Here is a 16922-nt window from a genome sequence, read left to right on the forward strand (position 1 = left end):
GACTGTGGGATCTCAATGTTGGTCATGTCTCCTGTGGACTGTGGGATCTCAATGTTGGTCATGTCTCTTGGGTACTGTGGGATCTCCATGTTGGTCATGATTCCCGGGGACTGTTTGATCTCAATGTTGGTCATGATTCCTGGGGACTGTGGGATCTCAATGTTGGTCATGGCACCTGGGGACTGTGGGATCTCAATGTTGGTCATGTTTCCTGGGGACTGTGGGATCTCAATGTTGGTCATGGCACCTGGGGACTGTGGGATCTCAATGTTGGTCATGATTCCTGGGGACTGTGGGATCTCAATGTTGGTCATGATTCCTGGGGACTGTGGGATCTCAATGTTGGTCATGTTTCCTGGGGACTGTGGGATCTCAATGTTGGTCATGTTTCCTGGGGACTGTGGGATCTCAATGTTGGTCATGATTCCTGGGGACTGTGGGATCTCAATGTTGGTCATGTCTCCTGGGGACTGTGGGATCTCAATGTTGGTCATGGCACCTGGGGACTGTGGGATCTCAATGATGGTCATGTCTCCTGGGGACTGTGGGATCTCAATGATGGTCATGTCTCCCTGGGACTGTGGGATCTCAATGATGGTCATGTCTCCCTGGGACTGTGGGATCTCAATGTTGGTCATGTCTCCTGGGAACTCAATGTTGTTATTGACTTTGAGCTGCAGTTAACTAAGAGAGTTAATTTGTTAACCTCTCCTTTTTAAATCCGTAAATGAGGAAGTGAAACAGTGAAACCAGGTAGTGACATTCTTTTATTCTCGCACTTCTGATACACGATTAACACCATGTTTAGCCGAAACAAGCACCAGCACCAAGAGAACCAGTCCCCCTACCAGTAGAAAGACAGTTTCAGTGTATCGCACTCAATCAGTACCAACTGGGCTCTGCTCAATACAGAATAAAGTGACAGGTAATGTGTGCGATTGGCATAAAGTCAGAAAGATTCCCTTTAAGTTACCCGAGTATTATTATCTTGATCAGGAGACATAACCCTCCCTTCAGACTCAACAAGCCGGCTCCCGCCTCTAATTGGAACCAGCAGCTCTAGGTGAAAGGTTGTTTGTTCTCCGATTGCTGGCTGAAATACCCAGGGTTCTTAGCAACATCGCTTCCTGTTTTCCCAGAGTTCAGTCAGAACTACAGACCCCTCCCCCCACCGCTTCCATCTGGACTCCTCCCCACCCATCTTATCTCGACTCATCCCCCACCCATCTGGTCTAGACTCCTCCTCACCAATCTGATCTAGACTCGTCCCCCACCCATCTGGTCTAGAGTTGTCCCACACCTATCTGGTCTAGACTCCTCCTCACCCATCTGATCTAGACTCCACCTCACCCATCTGATCTAGACTCGTCCCCCACCCATCTGGTCTAGAGTTGTCCCACACCTATCTGGTCTAGACTCCTCCTCACCCATCTGATCTAGACCCCTCCTCACCCATCTGATCTCAACTTGTCCCCCACCCATCTGGTCTCGACTCCTCCTCACCTATCTGATCTACACTCGCCCCCCACCCATCTGGTCTAGACTCCTCCTCACCCATCTGGTCTAGACTCCTCCTCACCCATCTGGTCTAGACTCCTCCTCACCCATCTGATCTAGACTCGTCCCCCACCCATCTGGTCTAGACTCCTCCTCACCCATCTGATCTAGGCTCATCCCCCACCCATCTGGTCTAGACTCCTCCTCACCCATCTGATCTCAACTCGCCCCCTACCCATCTGGTCTAGACTTGTTCCCCCACCCATCTGATCTGGACTCCTCTTCACCCATCTGATCTAGACTTGTCCCCCACCCATCTGATCTAGACTCGCCCCCCACCCATCTGGTCTAGACTCCTCCTCACCCATTTGATCTAGACTCACCCCCCACCCATCTGGTCTAGACTCGTCCCCCACCCATCTTGTCTAGACTCCACCCTACACATTCAGTCTAGTCTGCCCACCCACCCATCCTGTCTAGACCCCTTCCCCACCCATCCTCTCCCTACAAATACCTTTTCCCAGCCTCCCGGTCCCACAATGGTTTCCTCAGGATGCAGGAGCCACTGGGACATGATTGGCTGAGGGGCGGCACTGATCCCCCATGTGTTGGGGTTTGAGGGTTGGCGGGACGTCAGTCCTACCGAGGTGAAGGTTCAGTGGACGCGAATCACAGACTCAGCTTCAATTTACACACGGAGATTTTGGATAAGAAGTTCAGAATCGCATGATCTGTTACAGGGCAGCTGGAACTTTGGACCTGGAAGCCCATATTCCGGTACAGGTGGATGGCCGGCTCCTGGACGGTGGAGGTCTCGAGGAGGCAGGCCCGGTAACCGTGAGCCTTGGCGAAATCCAAAACCTTCTGCGTCAGCCTCCTCCCCAGTCCGTGCCGGCGGATGCGCTGATCGATGGACAGTCTGAAGAGCTGGCAAGACGACGGGTCCCCGGGCTGCATCTTCACAGCCACCGTGCCCACCACTCGCCCGCCCTCCTCCTCCACCACCCAGAAGCCGGCCCCAGGCGCTTTCAGATAGTGCCCCTCGATGTCCGCCATGTCAGTCCTCAGCCTCTCCCTGACGTAGCCGATGTACACCTCCCTGCACGCCAGGTACACGAGAGCCAGGAGCGCCAGGCACGCCAGACTGGTGCACGCCAGCGACGCGGTGACCGCGTAAACCGTCCTGCCGCCAGCCAGAAGCAGACACACGTTCGATGGCGCGCAGGCGGCCCGTTTGAACGCCGCCATCACTAACTCCGCCGCCCCGCTGGCAAAGACCCTCCTGGCGTCCCGTAAATCCCCTGGTCGGTACGGGCGGATGATGAAACTCGGCCGCTCTTCGCCGACTGTCCTAAGCTCGGCCATTTCAACCGAAAGGGAGGGTCTTGGAACTCCGAGCCTGAGAAAGGAAGCACGGCGGAGAGGAGGTCAGGGGCGGTGTGGTGGTGGGGAGGTCCAGGAAACAACATCACAAATTTACACAGAAGTCGGCGGCTGAGAATGCATTAATCATGGAATAATTAATTATTATAATTAGATCTAGTACCCCTACCAGTACAAAGACATGTTTCCCCTCACTCACTAGGATGAAACTGGGTGAGCGTGAGGCCTGTCTGGATGGATGAACGAACGCATGCATGCACACAGGTAGACAAATGACACGCACGCACGCAGACATGCACGATGGAATTTACGCTTGAGTGAACGAACGAACGAACAGAGGAATGAATGACCAAATGCTTGAGCGATGCCAGTACGACTGGCGTATACGGGTTCTTCCTTTTCTTGGTTTATTAAATAGTGGCAGTTTGTACTGTAAACATTATTGATTTACCTGTAAAAATGTATTATTGTATTTATATTGTTCACCATAAAGCTGCTTTTTTTGGACGATTTATCCTTTTCTATTGTGGTCAATGAATGTAATGGATTTACTATGTAATTGATGAGTTGTATAAGTATTGTTGTACTTGAATGTTAAAATAAAAAAAACAGTAAATGTGAAAAAAAAAGACATGTTTCAGTGTATCGCAATCGATCAGCACCAACTGGGCTCCACGTAACACAGAATAACGTTACAGGTAATGTGTGCTGTTGGCATAAAATCAGAAAGGCTTTTACGACTGGAATTGCAACAGGACATCCAACCCAACAAGTCCATGTCGGTGTTTATGCTGCACACCAGCCTCCTCCCACCCTTCTACATCTCACCCTATCAGCATTTCTTTCAATCCTTTCTCTGTCATGTGTTTGTCTAGCCTCCCCTTAAATGTATATATGCCATTCGCCTCAACCACTCCCCGTGGTAGCGAGTTCCACATTCTCAGCACTAGAGTCATAGTCATCGAGTTATACAGCACAGAAAGAGGCCCTTCGGCCCATCGTGTCCGCGCTGGCCATCAAGCCCTGTCTATTCTAATCCCATTTTCCAGCACTTGGTCCATAGCCTTGTATGCTATGGCATTTCAAGTGCTCATCTAAATGCTTCTTGAATGTTGTGAGGGCGCTAATGGGGTGCAAAGCAACTAGAGCCCATGCACGGCGATGTTTGCGCCGCTCGTGAAATTAACTAGACGTTTTGCAGCGGCGCTAAACACTACCGCCACGATCTCCTGCGCCGGCAGATTGTGACGTCAGTCGAGTGCGCAACGCCCTGTTAGCGCCCCGGACTGGACATTGAGTGGCACCCACTGCCTTACCGCCTGCCACTAGCAACGACTGGTTGAGGGGAGCATTTTGCTGTCAGAAAGGGACTAGGGGAGCGCTATTTAAAGGCAACCGCTTGCTGCCATATTTTGTTGGTGACATTTTTGCACCACGCATTCTGAGAGAGAGAGACTTCTGGAGAGATTCAATGCTGTGTGAAGGAGTTTTGAGTACTGAGCAGCACTTTGCAGGTTTATTTTGATTTGCCCTTCCTTGCTTCGCCAGCGCTCTGAGGTAGCGCCTCGCTCCTCAGCCTTTGCACCTTAAGAGAGGTGTGAAGCACCTGATTTAGCGCTCCAATCACCTCCAGGGGTGATAAAAGCCAAGTTTGCTGTCAGAGGCGCTAATTAGCACCAGGCGCTAAACTTTGCGCAAGGCCGATAATGGCGCCCCAAATGGGGCGATACTGAATTTCCCCCCCAAAGCTTGGTCAAAGAGGTAGGTTTTAAGGAGCATCTTCAAGGAGGAGAGAGAGGTGGAGATGTAAGGTTCGCAAGAATTTTGGAAAATTTCTACAGCCCCTGAAGATTATTTTTGATTAAAGAAAACCTGGGTGGAATATACCATAAAAACCCAGAGCATCAAAAATGTCTGTCAGGCCTCGTGGCAGAAGACAAAAGACAGCCTGGCTGTATATCTTCAATCACGGGCTGACAAAGGATTTGAAAAAAACACCAGCCTGCGCGAATGTTGAAGTACTTGAAACTGTCAATCAACTGCAGTTTAGGAAGTTTCACCCACAAGACAAAGGATGTTTGTTTACAGAACTCTCTACAATGTTGACTCAAAGACTTAAGTACTTAAAGCTGTCAATCAATTGCGGTTGGGCGGTGACCGCAGGACAATGGTTTGTTTACAAAGCACTTGAGTGCTGTTGACTGAAATTCAGTAGGACATTTCAAACTGGTCGCAAACCAGTTTAAATGAATGGGTAACACATTCAAACCCATTACAGTCAATGGGGACAGTTCGGTCCCTTTTGTATAGCCCAGATACATCCAGATTTGGGCGCGAAGATTACGGCTCCCAATGGGGTATAAAGATAGCCCCTCAGGAAGCCATTCACTCTCTCTCTGCCGCCTCGCCTCCATGCCCTGCCTACAGAGGAACAGCTCAGCAGCCCGCCCAAAGAAGTGGAATACCAGCAGTTACTTTGAATTACTGGGGTATCTCTACTTCGGGGCGGTGAAGAATCTAAGACAGCCCACAGGGGCATGGAGCAGGCATTTACTGGTGAGCATAAAACTTTCTGGCCCTTTACAAGGCAACCTAGATAGGTATTGGGGTGGGAATTAAAGGGGGATTTTGTTAAATTGTAATTTTAGTCAATTTTCCCTCGATGTGCCCATTTCTCCTCCCCTATTAAGCAAAGGTGTGCTGTATTAAGCAAAGGTGTGCTGTATTAAGCAAAGGTGTGCTGTATTAAGCAAAGGTGTCCTGTATTAAGCAAAGGTGTGCTGTATTAAGCAAAAGTGTGCTGTATTAAGCAAAAGTGTGCTGTATTAAGCAAAGGTGTGCTGTATTAAGCAAAGGTGTGCTGTATTAAGCAAAAGTGCTGTATTAAGCAAAGGTGTGCTGTATTAAGCAAAGGTGTGCTGTATTAAGCAAAGGTGTCCTGTATTAAGCAAAGGTGTGCTGTATTAAGCAAAGGTGTGCTGTATTAAGCAAAAGTGCTGTATTAAGCAAAGGTGTGCTGTATTAAGCAAAGGTGTGCTGTATTAAGCAAAAGTGCTGTATTAAGCAAAGGTGTGCTGTATTAAGCAAAGGTGTGCTGTATTAAGCAAAAGTGCTGTATTAAGCAAAGGTGTGCTGTATTAAGCAAAGTTGTGCTGTATTAAGCAAAGTTGTGCTGTATTAAGCAAAGTTGTGCTGTATTAAGCAAAAGTGTGCTGTATTAAGCAAAGGTGTGCTGTATTAAGCAAAGTTGTGCTGTATTAAGCAAAAGTGCTGTATTAAGCAAAGATGCTGTATTAAGCAAAGCTGTGCTGTATTAAGCAAAGTTGTGCTGTATTAAGCAAAAGTGCTGTATTAAGCAAAGTTGTGCTGTATTAAGCAAAAGTGCTGTATTAAGCAAAGTTGTGCTGTATTAAGCAAAAGTGCTGTATTAAGCAAAGGTGTGCTGTATTAAGCAAAGTTGTGCTGTATTAAGCAAAGTTGTGCTGTATTAAGCAAAAGTGCTGTATTAAGCAAAGTTGTGCTGTATTAAGCAAAGGTGCTGTATTAAGCAAAGTTGTGCTGTATTAAGCAAAGGTGCTGTATTAAGCAAAGTTGTGCTGTATTAAGCAAAGGTGCTGTATTAAGCAAAAGTGCTGTATTAAGCAAAGTTGTGCTGTATTAAGCAAAGGTGTGCTGTATTAAGCAAAGGTGCTGTATTAAGCAAAGTTGTGCTGTATTAAGCAAAGGTGCTGTATTAAGCAAAGTTGTGCTGTATTAAGCAAAGGTGTGCTGTATTAAGCAAAGGTGCTGTATTAAGCAAAGTTGTGCTGTATTAAGCAAAGGTGCTGTATTAAGCAAAGGTGCTGTATTAAGCAAAGGTGCTGTATTAAGCAAAAGTGCTGTATTAAGCAAAGGTGCTGTATTAAGCAAAGGTGCTGTATTCAGCAAAAGTGCCGTATTAAGCAAAGGTGCTGTATTAAGCAAAAGTGCTGTATTAAGCAAAGGTGTGCTGTATTCAGCAAAAGTGCTGTATTAAGCAAAGGTGCTGTATTCAGCAAAAGTGCTGTATTAAGCAAAGGTGCTGTATTCAGCAAAAGTGCTGTATTAAGTAAAAGTGCTGTATTAAACAAAGGTGCTGTATTAAGCAAAGGTGCTGTATTAAGCAAAGGTGTGCTGTATTAAGCAAAGGTGCTGTATTAAGCAAAGGTGCTGTATTCAGCAAAAGTGCTGTATTAAGCAAAGGTGCTGTATTAAGCAAAGGTGCTGTATTCAGCAAAAGTGCTGTATTAAGCAAAAGTGCTGTATTAAGCAAAGGTGCTGTATTAAGCAAAGGTGCTGTATTCAGCAAAAGTGCTGTATTAAGCAAAGGTGCTGTATTCAGCAAAAGTGCTGTATTAAGCAAAGGTGCTGTATTAAGCAAAGGTGCTGTATTAAGCAAAGGAGCTGTATTAAGCAAAGGTGCTGTATTCAGCAAAGGTGCTGTATTAAGCAAAGGTGCTGTATTAAGCAAAGGTGCTGTATTAAGCAAAGGTGCTGTATTCAGCAAAGGTGCTGTATTAAGCAAAAGTGCTGTATTAAGCAAAGGAGCTGTATTAAGTAAAAGGGCTGTATTAAGCAAAGGTGCTGTATTCAGCAAAAGTGCTGTATTAAGCAAAGGAGCTGTATTAAGCAAAAGGAGCTGTATTCAGCAAAAGTGCTGTATTAAGCAAAGGTGCTGTATTCAGCAAAAGTGCTGTATTAAGCAAAAGTACTGTATTCAGCAAAAGTGCTGTATTAAGCAAAGGTGCTGTATTAAGCAAAGGTGCTGTATTCAGCAAAAGTGCTGTATTAAGCAAAAGTACTGTATTCAGCAAAAGTGCTGTATTAAGCAAAAGTGCTGTATTCAGCAAAAGTGCTGTATTAAGCAAAAGTGCTGTATTCAGCAAAGGTGCTGTATTAAGCAAAGGTGCTGTATTCAGCAAAGGTGCTGTATTAAGCAAAAGTGCTGTATTCAGCAAAAGTGCTGTATTAAGCAAAAGTGCTGTATTCAGCAAAGGTGCTGTATTAAGCAAAGGTGCTGTATTCAGCAAAGGTGCTGTATTAAGCAAAAGTGCTGTATTCAGCAAAGGTGCTGTATTCAGCAAAAGTGCTGTATTCAGCAAAAGTGCTGTATTAAGCAAAAGTGCTGTATTAAGCAAAGGTGCTGTATTCAGCAAAAGTGCTGTATTAAGTAAAAGGGCTGTATTAAGCAAAAGGTGCTGTATTCAGCAAAAGTGCTGTATTAAGCAAAAGTGCTGTATTAAGCAAAGGTGCTGTATTAAGCAAAAGTGCTGTATTAAGCAAAGGAGCTGTATTAAGCAAAGGTGCTGTATTAAGCAAAGGTGCTGTATTAAGCAAAAGTGCTGTATTAAGCAAAGGTGCTGTATTAAGCAAAGGAGCTGTATTAAGCAAAAGTGCTGTATTAAGCAAAAGTGCTGTATTAAGCAAAGGTGCTGTATTCAGCAAAGGTGCTGTATTAAGCAAAGGTGCTGTATTAAGCAAAAGTGCTGTATTAAGCAAAGGAGCTGTATTAAGCAAAGGTGCTGTATTAAGCAAAGGTGCTGTATTAAGCAAAAGTGCTGTATTCAGCAAAGGTGCTGTATTAAGCAAAAGTGCTGTATTAAGCAAAGGTGCTGTATTCAGCAAAAGTGCTGTATTAAGCAAAAGTGCTGTATTAAGCAAAAGTGCTGTATTCAGCAAAAGTGCTGTATTAAGCAAAAGTGCTGTATTAAGCAAAAGTGCTGTATTCAGCAAAGGTGCTGTATTAAGCAAAAGTGCTGTATTAAGCAAAGGTGCTGTATTCAGCAAAAGTGCTGTATTAAGCAAAAGTGCTGTATTCAGCAAAAGTGCTGTATTAAGCAAAGGTGCTGTATTAAGCAAAGGTGCTGTATTCAGCAAAGGTGCTGTATTCAGCAAAGGGGTGCTGTATTAAGCAAAGGTGCTGTATTCAGCAAAAGTGCTGTATTAAGCAAAGGTGCTGTATTAAGCAAAGGTGCTGTATTCAGCAAAAGTGCTGTATTAAGCAAAGGTGCTGTATTCAGCAAAGGTGCTGTATTCAGCAAAAGTGCTGTATTCAGCAAAGGTGCTGTATTAAGCAAAGGTGCTGTATTAAGCAAAGGTGCTGTATTCAGCAAAAGTGCTGTATTAAGCAAAAGTGCTGTATTCAGCAAAGGTGCTGTATTAAGCAAAAGTGCTGTATTAAGCAAAGGTGCTGTATTAAGCAAAGGAGCTGTATTAAGTAAAAGGGCTGTATTCAGCAAAAGTGCTGTATTAAGCAAAGGAGCTGTATTAAGTAAAAGGGCTGTATTAAGCAAAGGAGCTGTATTAAGCAAAGGTGCTGTATTAAGCAAAGGTGCTGTATTCAGCAAAAGTGCTGTATTAAGCAAAGGTGCTGTATTCAGCAAAAGTGCTGTATTAAGCAAAAGTGCTGTATTAAGCAAAAGTGCTGTATTAAGCAAAGGTGCTGTATTCAGCAAAGGTGCTGTATTAAGCAAAGGTGCTGTATAAGCAAAGGTGCTGTATTCAGCAAAAGTGCTGTATTAAGCAAAGGTGCTGTATTCAGCAAAAGTGCTGTATTAAGCAAAAGTGCTGTATTAAGCAAAAGTGCTGTATTAAGCAAAGGTGCTGTATTCAGCAAAGGTGCTGTATTCAGCAAAGGTGCTGTATTCAGCAAAGGTGCTGTATTAAGCAAAAGTGCTGTATTAAGTAAAAGAGCACTGTATTCATCATTATTTTCAATTTATTCTTATTTTCAATAAATACTGGTCTTCTTTGCACCCAACCACGAGTCTCGTTTTGTCTACATCGCTACTGAAATAAGTCCGGCGGTCAAAACCAGAAAAGGGGAGCGATTCAAAACCGCACGGGGCTCTGGAGCAGCTCAGATACTTCTGACTGGCCAGAGACAATAACCCCAGTACCGCCCCCCCCCCTGCTATTTCTACAGAGAGGCGGAGAGGTTTAGGGAGGAAATTCCAGAGCTTAGGGCCCCGGCAGCTGAAAGCACGGCCACCAATAGTGGAGCGATTAAAATCAGGGATCCTCAAGCAGCCAGAATTGGAGGAGTGCAGATATCTCGGGGGGTGGGGGGGTTGTGGGGCTGAAGGAGATTATCGAGATAGGGAGGGGTGAGGCCATGGAGGGATTTGAAAACAAGGATGAGGATTTTAAAATCAAGGCATTGTCGGACTGGGATCCAGTGAAGGTCAGCGAGCACAGGGGTGACGAGTGAACAAGACTTGGAGCGAGTTAGGTCATGAGAAGAAGAGTTTTTTTTCATTCGCTTATGGGATGTGGGCGTCACTGGCAAGGCCAGTATTTATTGCCCATCTCTAGTTGCCCTTGAGAAGGTGGCGGTGAGCCGCCTTCTTGAACCACTGCAGTCCGTGTGGTGAAGGTACTCCCACAGTGCTGCTAGGGAGGGAGTTCTAGGATTTTGACCCAGCGACGATGAAGGATCGGCGATATATTCCCAAGTCAGGATGGTGTGTGGCTTGGAGGGGAACTTGGAGGTGGTGGTGTTCCCATGGGCCTGCTGCCCTTGTCCTTGTTTTGGATGAGCTCAAGTTTTTGTAGGGTGGACGATGGGAGGCCGGCCAAGAGAGCATTGGAATAGTCAAGTCCAGAGGTAACAAAGGCATGGATGAGGGTTTCACTGCATCTACCTGAAGGAACTCATTGCCTCTTTAGTGCCAAGCAATCTTGTACCCTCAACGGCCCCAAGTCCACCTGTGACTTGGACACCGCTCAGTATCTGGGGAGCCTCTTCCAGCATCTCCCTCACCCTCCTGGGCAGTAGCGAGGAAAGGACCTTAGAAACATAGAAACATAGAAACTAGGAGCAGGAGTAGGCCATTCGGCCCTTCGAGCCTGCTCCGCCATTCAACGAGATCATGGCTGATCATCCAAACCCTGGCACCCGGTCCCTACACCGACAACCATCCCACCCAAGCCCTATCCCCGTAACCCCGTAACCCCACGTATTTAACCCCCCTAACACTAAGGGTCAATTTATCATGGCCAATCAACCTAACCCGCACATCTTTGGACTGTGGGAGGAAACCGGAGCACCCGGAGGAAACCCACGCAAACACGGGGAGAATGTGCAAACTCCACACACACAGTCGCCCGAGGCCAGCTTCGAACCCGGGTCCCTGGCGCTGTGAGGCAACAGTGCTAACCACTATGCCACGGTGCTGCCCCTGTTGTCTGATTGAGCAATCCACCCTCGCTGCTCTGCATTACATTCACTGTCTCGCTGTCCCTACCAAGAATCTTTCTCTTCGCCTGAGTCCCGCCCCTCGTTCATCCTCTCCTTTACTCTCATCTCTTGTCCTTTCACCTTCCCCAGCTCCAGTGGTCACATCCTAGATCTATCCACTGTCAGCTGTGGCTCAGTTGCTAGCATTCTCTCTCTGGCCTCTGAGTCTGAAGGTTGTGGGTTCAAGTCCCACACTCCAGAGACATGAGCACAAAAATCCAGGCAGACACTCCCAGTGTGGTCCTGAGGAAGCACCGCACTGTCGGAGGTGCCGTGTTTCGTCTTCATAGCGAGAGGATTCGAGTACAGGAGCAGGGATGTCTTGCTGCAGTTGTACAGGGCCTTGGTGAGACCACACCTTGAGTATTGTGTGCAGTTTTGGTCACCTTATCTGAGGAAGGACATTCTTGCCATGGAGGGAGTGCAGCGAAGATTCACCAGACTGATACCTGGGATGGCAGGAATGACGTATGAGGAGAGATTGGGTCAATTGGGCTTATATTTGCTAGAGTTTAGAAGAATGAGAAGGGATCTCATTGAAACTTATAAAATTCTAACAGGACTGGACAGACTGGATGCAGGAAGGATGTTCCCGATGGCTGGGGAGTCCAGAACCAGGGGTCACAGTCTAAGGATAAGGGGTAAGCCATTTAGGACAGAGATGAGGAGGAATTTCTTCACCCAGAGAGTGGTGAACCTGTGGAATTCTCTACCACACAAGGCAGTGGAGGCCAATTCATTAAATATATTCAAGAAGGAGTTGGATATATTTCTTAAGGCTAAAGGGATCAAGGGATATGGGGAGAAGGCAGGGACAGGGTACTGAGTTTGGATGATCAGCCATGATCTCATTGAATGGCGGAGCAGGCTCGAGGGGCCGAATGGCCTACTCCTGCTCCTATCTTCTATGTTTCTATGGATCAGGTGTTAAACCGAGGCCCCGTCTGCTCTTTCATGTGGATGTGAAAGATCCCACGGCCACTATTTTGAAGAAGAGCAGGCAGCAGTTCTCCCCGTTGTCGTGGGGCCAATATTTATCCCTCAAGCAACATTTAAAAAAAATCCCTCTTACCTGGCATTAACACATTGCTGTTTGTGGGAGCTTGCTGTGCGCAAATTAGCTGCCGCGTTTCCCTGCATTACAATATTACAATATATAGAAACATAGAAACATAGAAGATAGGAGCAGGAGTCGGCCATTCGGCCCCTCGAGCCTGCTCCGCCATTCAATGAGATCATGGCTGATCATCCAAATTCAGTGCCCGGTCCCTGCTTTCTCCCCATATCCCCTGATCCCTTTAGATTTAAGAAATATATCCAACTCCTTCTTGAATATATTTAATGAATTGGCCTCCACTGCCTTGTGTGGCAGAGAATTCCACAGGTTCACCACTCTCTGGGTGAAGAAATTCCTCCTCATCTCTGTCCTAAATGGCTTACCCCTTATCCTTAGACTGTGACCCCTGGTTCTGGACTCCCCCGCCATCGGGAACATCCTTCCTGCATCTAGTCTGTCCAGTCCTGTTAGAATTTTATAAGTTTCAATGTGATCCCCTCTCATTCTTCTAAACTCCAGCGAGTATAAGCCTAATCGACCCAATCTCTCCTCATACATCATTCCTGCCATCCCAGGTATAAGCCTGGTGAATCTTCGCTGCACTTCCTCCATGGCAAGAACATCCTTCCTCAGATATGGCGACCAAAACTGCACACAATACTCAAGGTGTGGTCTCACCAAGGCCCTGTACAACTGCAGCAAGACATCCTTGCTCCTGAAATCGAATCCTCTCGCTACGAAGGCCAACATACCATTTGCCTTCTTAACCGCCTGCTGCACCTGCATGCTTACCTTCAGCGACTGGTGCACAAGGACACCACTTCAAATAAATGCACTTCATTGACTGCAAAGAGCTTTGGGATGTCCTGAGAACGTGAAAGGTGCCATATAAATGCAAGATCTTTCGTTTCTGCCTGAGGTTGGCCCAGGAAACATTGAGACGGTTATAAGTAATGTTTGGAAATGAATTGGAAGGAGAATGCTTACCCCGTGAGCTGCTGCCGTGTGCTTGCAGCTCGATGTTCCCTCTCGATTATCCGTCTGGATAAAGATTAACTTCGAGGAGACTCTGGACTTTGCTGTAAAGTGTGGCCTGTAAGGTTGTTTTTTATGACTGGAAGCCTGTGTCCAGTGGTGTACTGCAGGGGATCGGTGCTGGGTCCTTTGCTGTTTGTAGTGTACGTTAATGATTTAGATATGAATGTAGGAGGTATGATCAGTAAGTTCACAGATGACACTGTGGCAGAGCCACCAAAGGACTCAGAGCGGTTGTACATAATTCCTTTAACAGCAATGTAGTTACTGTCTGTGCCTGTACCTTTAATTACACTGTTTGACTGTACAATGCCTAGTTACCTTTACAGCGCGGTTTCAACGTGATGACGTCATGCCGTTAGTCACGTGATTCCCCAATGGCGGGAAGAACGTGATGACATCATGACGTCAGCCTTCAGACCAGGGGATCAGTCCTCATGGAGCCTTCAAGGAGAGCAGACCTGTAGTTGATGTATTCCAGCAGTTTCTAGTTAAAACCTGTTTTGTTCCATTAAAGTTCATTGTTTTAATTGCCTAAGTCGAACTCAGTCTTTTCGATAGGAACCTCCGTTCCTACATTGGTGACCCCGAATTCTACGAACAATTTTCGTGGAAGATTCATCATGGACACGAACGCCGTCACGCTGAAACTGCCACAGTTCTGGGAACAACAACCAGACGCCTGGTTTATCCAGGCTGAAGCCCAGTTTGCCATCAGGAACATCGTCGCGGATCAGACCCGTTATTATTACGTGGTCTCCGCCCTCGACAGCGCAACTGCCTCACGGATCATCAGCCTCCTCGGTAGTCCTCCTACTGACAGCAAGTATGATGCGATTAAGGCTCAGGTTTTCGGGCTCTCGAAGTCGGAGCGCGCTCGCCGGCTCATCACGCTGCCCGGCCTCGGGGACTCCAAACCGTCCGAGCTCATGAGCCAAATGCTCATGCGCTTGGGTGCCGAACCGGGATGCTTCCTCTTCCGGGAGCTTTTCCTCTATCAAATGCCCGAACAGGTACAGGCTGCCCTAGCCAGATCCAACATCACAGACTGCGCCGAGCTTGCTGCTGAAGCCGATAAGATTTTCACGGTAACCCAGCAGTGCTGCGCAGCCACGAGGTGCCCATCCCCAACAGACACAGTTCCAGCTCCTCCTACAGCGGGCTGGTGCTCCTACCACACCCGTTTTAGCGCAAAAGCACGATGCTGCCACTCCCCCTGCAGTTTTTCGCCCCAAAAAAAAAACAACAAAGCTCCTGCAGCGTTCCTGGCGAAGGAGGACTGGGTCTAATGGGCGCTCCGCGGTTGCGATGGCCGCCGGATCTACGGGGAAACTCCTTTATATCACCGATTCCCTATCGGGCCGACGTTTTCTTTGTGACACCGGGGCGCAGTGTAGCATTCTACCTGCGTCGAAGCTCGACATGCAGGCTGGGAACCTCGGTTTTTCCCTCGTAGCGGCTAATGGTGCAGCAATTCGAACTTTCCGAAAGCGGCGGGTCGAAGTCTGTTTCAGCGGTCAGCGCTTCTTTTGGGAATTTGTCACGGCCACAGTCTCACAGGCCATCCTAGGGGCGGATTTTCTGTGTGCCAACAGCCTCCTCGTCGATGTCCGGCACCGCCGGTTGATCAACGCGGCCACCTTCCACTCGATTCCATGCTACCACGGTACCTCCGTGTCGCGCTCTATTGCCTGCGCCTTCCCTCCTCCGGATGACTTCACTTGGCTTTTACGGAGAGTTTCCAGAGCTGACAAGGCCCACTTTCTCCTCCTCGGCCACGAAGCATGGTGTTGAACATCATATCACCACTACTGGCTCCCCGGTTTATGCGCGGGCTAGAAGGCTCGAACCTGGCAAGCTCGTGGCTGCGAAAGCGGAGTTCGACACGATGGAGCGGCTCGGCATCATTCGACGACCCAATAGTCCCTGGTCCTCGCCTCTCCAGATTGTTCCGAAACCGGGCGGCGGCTGGCGGCCATGCGGTGACTACCGACGCCTAAACGACACCACCACTCCGGATCGGTACCCGATTCCGCATATTCAGGATTTCTCGGCCCATTTGGCGGGAAATTCTATCTTCTCTAAAGTCGACCTTGTCCGGGGATAGCACCAGGTTCCCGTGCACCCGCAAGACGTCCCGAAAACTGCAGTCATCACCCCTTTGAGTTCCTGCAGATGCCGTTTGGCTTGAAGAATGCAGCACAGGCGTTCCAGCGTTTAATGGACTCCATGCTCCGAGACCTACGCTTCATCTTCGTCTACCTTGATGACATTCTCATTGCCAGTACTAGCAAGGAAGAGCACATCTCCCATTTGCGTTCCCTCTTTACGTGCCTCAGCCAGCACGGTTTAATCATCAACCCGGCCAAGTGCCAGTTCGGCCTGCAGCAAATCGATTTCTTGGGACACCGCATAACATCGGACGGCGCCGTCCCCTTAATGACGAAGGTGGAAGCGGTTACCTCTTTCCCACGCCCGCCGACCGTCAAGGCCTTGCAAGAGTTCCTGGGGATGGTCAACTTCTACCACCATTTTGTCCCTAAGGCGACTCAGCTTATGCAACCTGTAATGTATACAACATTGAAGGGACTACTTTGCTTTGCGGATGTACATCCTTAGTTGTGAGCGTATATAACAGACGCGTATCGATTTGTACAGTCAGTGCCCAAGTTCCAGTTACCCAGTAAAGATCACTTGAAGTTACTCTCAGTCTCTGCTGCTTTATTATTTTATGTAGTTGTGTATAGCAGTACAAACACAACAAATTGGCAACGAGAATTATGAACCTACGTCTTCCTATTCTGGCATCGCATCCAGAGGACACCGAAACTTGGAAGAAAGGAGCGAGAAGGTAGAGAAAACGGAGCACGCTTGCTAAGCTAGGCAGGGGATACGTAAGTCAAGTGAAAAGTGCACAGGACTTGCATGACGCTAGCTAACTAGTAAAGAAAGAAAAACGGGTTTTGAAAAAAAAAATGGCGATGATTGGCAGGATTGCAGCATTTGATAGCAGCATTGAAGACTGGGCAACTTACATTGAAAGAGTGGAGTTGTACTGTGAGGCTAACGGAGTGGAGGTAGAAAAGAAAGTCACTGTTTTGCTGAGTGTTATGGGCGCAAAGACATACGGGCTGCTACGTAGTTTATTAACCCCTGAAAAGCCAGCAAACAAAACATTCAAACAAATAGTGGACACACTCCAAGACCATTTAAGCCCCAAACCACTGCTCATAGCCGAAAGATTTAAATTCCATAAACGGAACCAGAGCAAAAATGAAAGCATTTCTGAATATTTGGCAAAGTTGCGCAAATTATCAGAACATTGCCAATTTGGAGTGGGCTTATCAGACGCATTGAGGGACAGATTTGTGTGTGGCATGCAAAGTGAAAGCACACAAAAGAAGCTCCTGTCTGAAAAAGACCTCACATTGGAGAAGGCTCTTAGTATTGCAATATCAATGGAAGCAGCAGCACGTGGCGCTTTAGAAATTCAACAAAAATCCCTGGAATAGTCAACTAATAAAATGTCACTGAAACAAGAAAAGAAGTGCTATCGCTGTGGCAAAATGTCACATGACCACAATGACTGTTGGTTTAAAGATAAAGACTGCGGACAATGTGGCAGACAAGGGCACATTGAAAGAGTCTGCAAAGCAAATAAGAAGCCGAAAACTGATACAATACAGAGCAACA

General features: G+C 47.3%; 2 protein-coding genes across 2 annotated transcripts in view; one reads left to right on the forward strand and one right to left on the reverse strand.

Annotated features, from left to right (window-relative positions):
* Positions 1–16922, forward strand: part of LOC147118294 (proteasome activator complex subunit 1-like) — a 1298587-nt gene that overhangs the window by 1001817 nt on the left and 279848 nt on the right. The gene's annotated exons all lie outside the window — the stretch shown is intronic.
* LOC147118311 (N-acetylaspartate synthetase-like) lies at positions 2004–2893 on the reverse strand. Its single transcript, XM_085983711.1, has one exon. The coding sequence runs from the start codon at positions 2860–2862 to the stop codon at positions 2167–2169; it is 696 nt and encodes a 231-aa protein (XP_085839837.1). The 5' UTR covers positions 2863–2893; the 3' UTR covers positions 2004–2166.

The sequence above is a fragment of the Somniosus microcephalus genome, chromosome 4, assembly GCF_052327205.1.
Source record: "Somniosus microcephalus isolate GS21.2 chromosome 4, FLI_Smic_1.0, whole genome shotgun sequence".
NCBI lineage: Eukaryota > Metazoa > Chordata > Chondrichthyes > Squaliformes > Somniosidae > Somniosus > Somniosus microcephalus.

What these genes read in the sequence shown, in the direction of transcription:
- LOC147118311 (XM_085983711.1), bottom strand. Translation starts at nt 2,862, where the DNA reads ATGGCCGAGCTTAGGACAGTCGGCGAAGAGCGGCCGAGTTTCATCATC.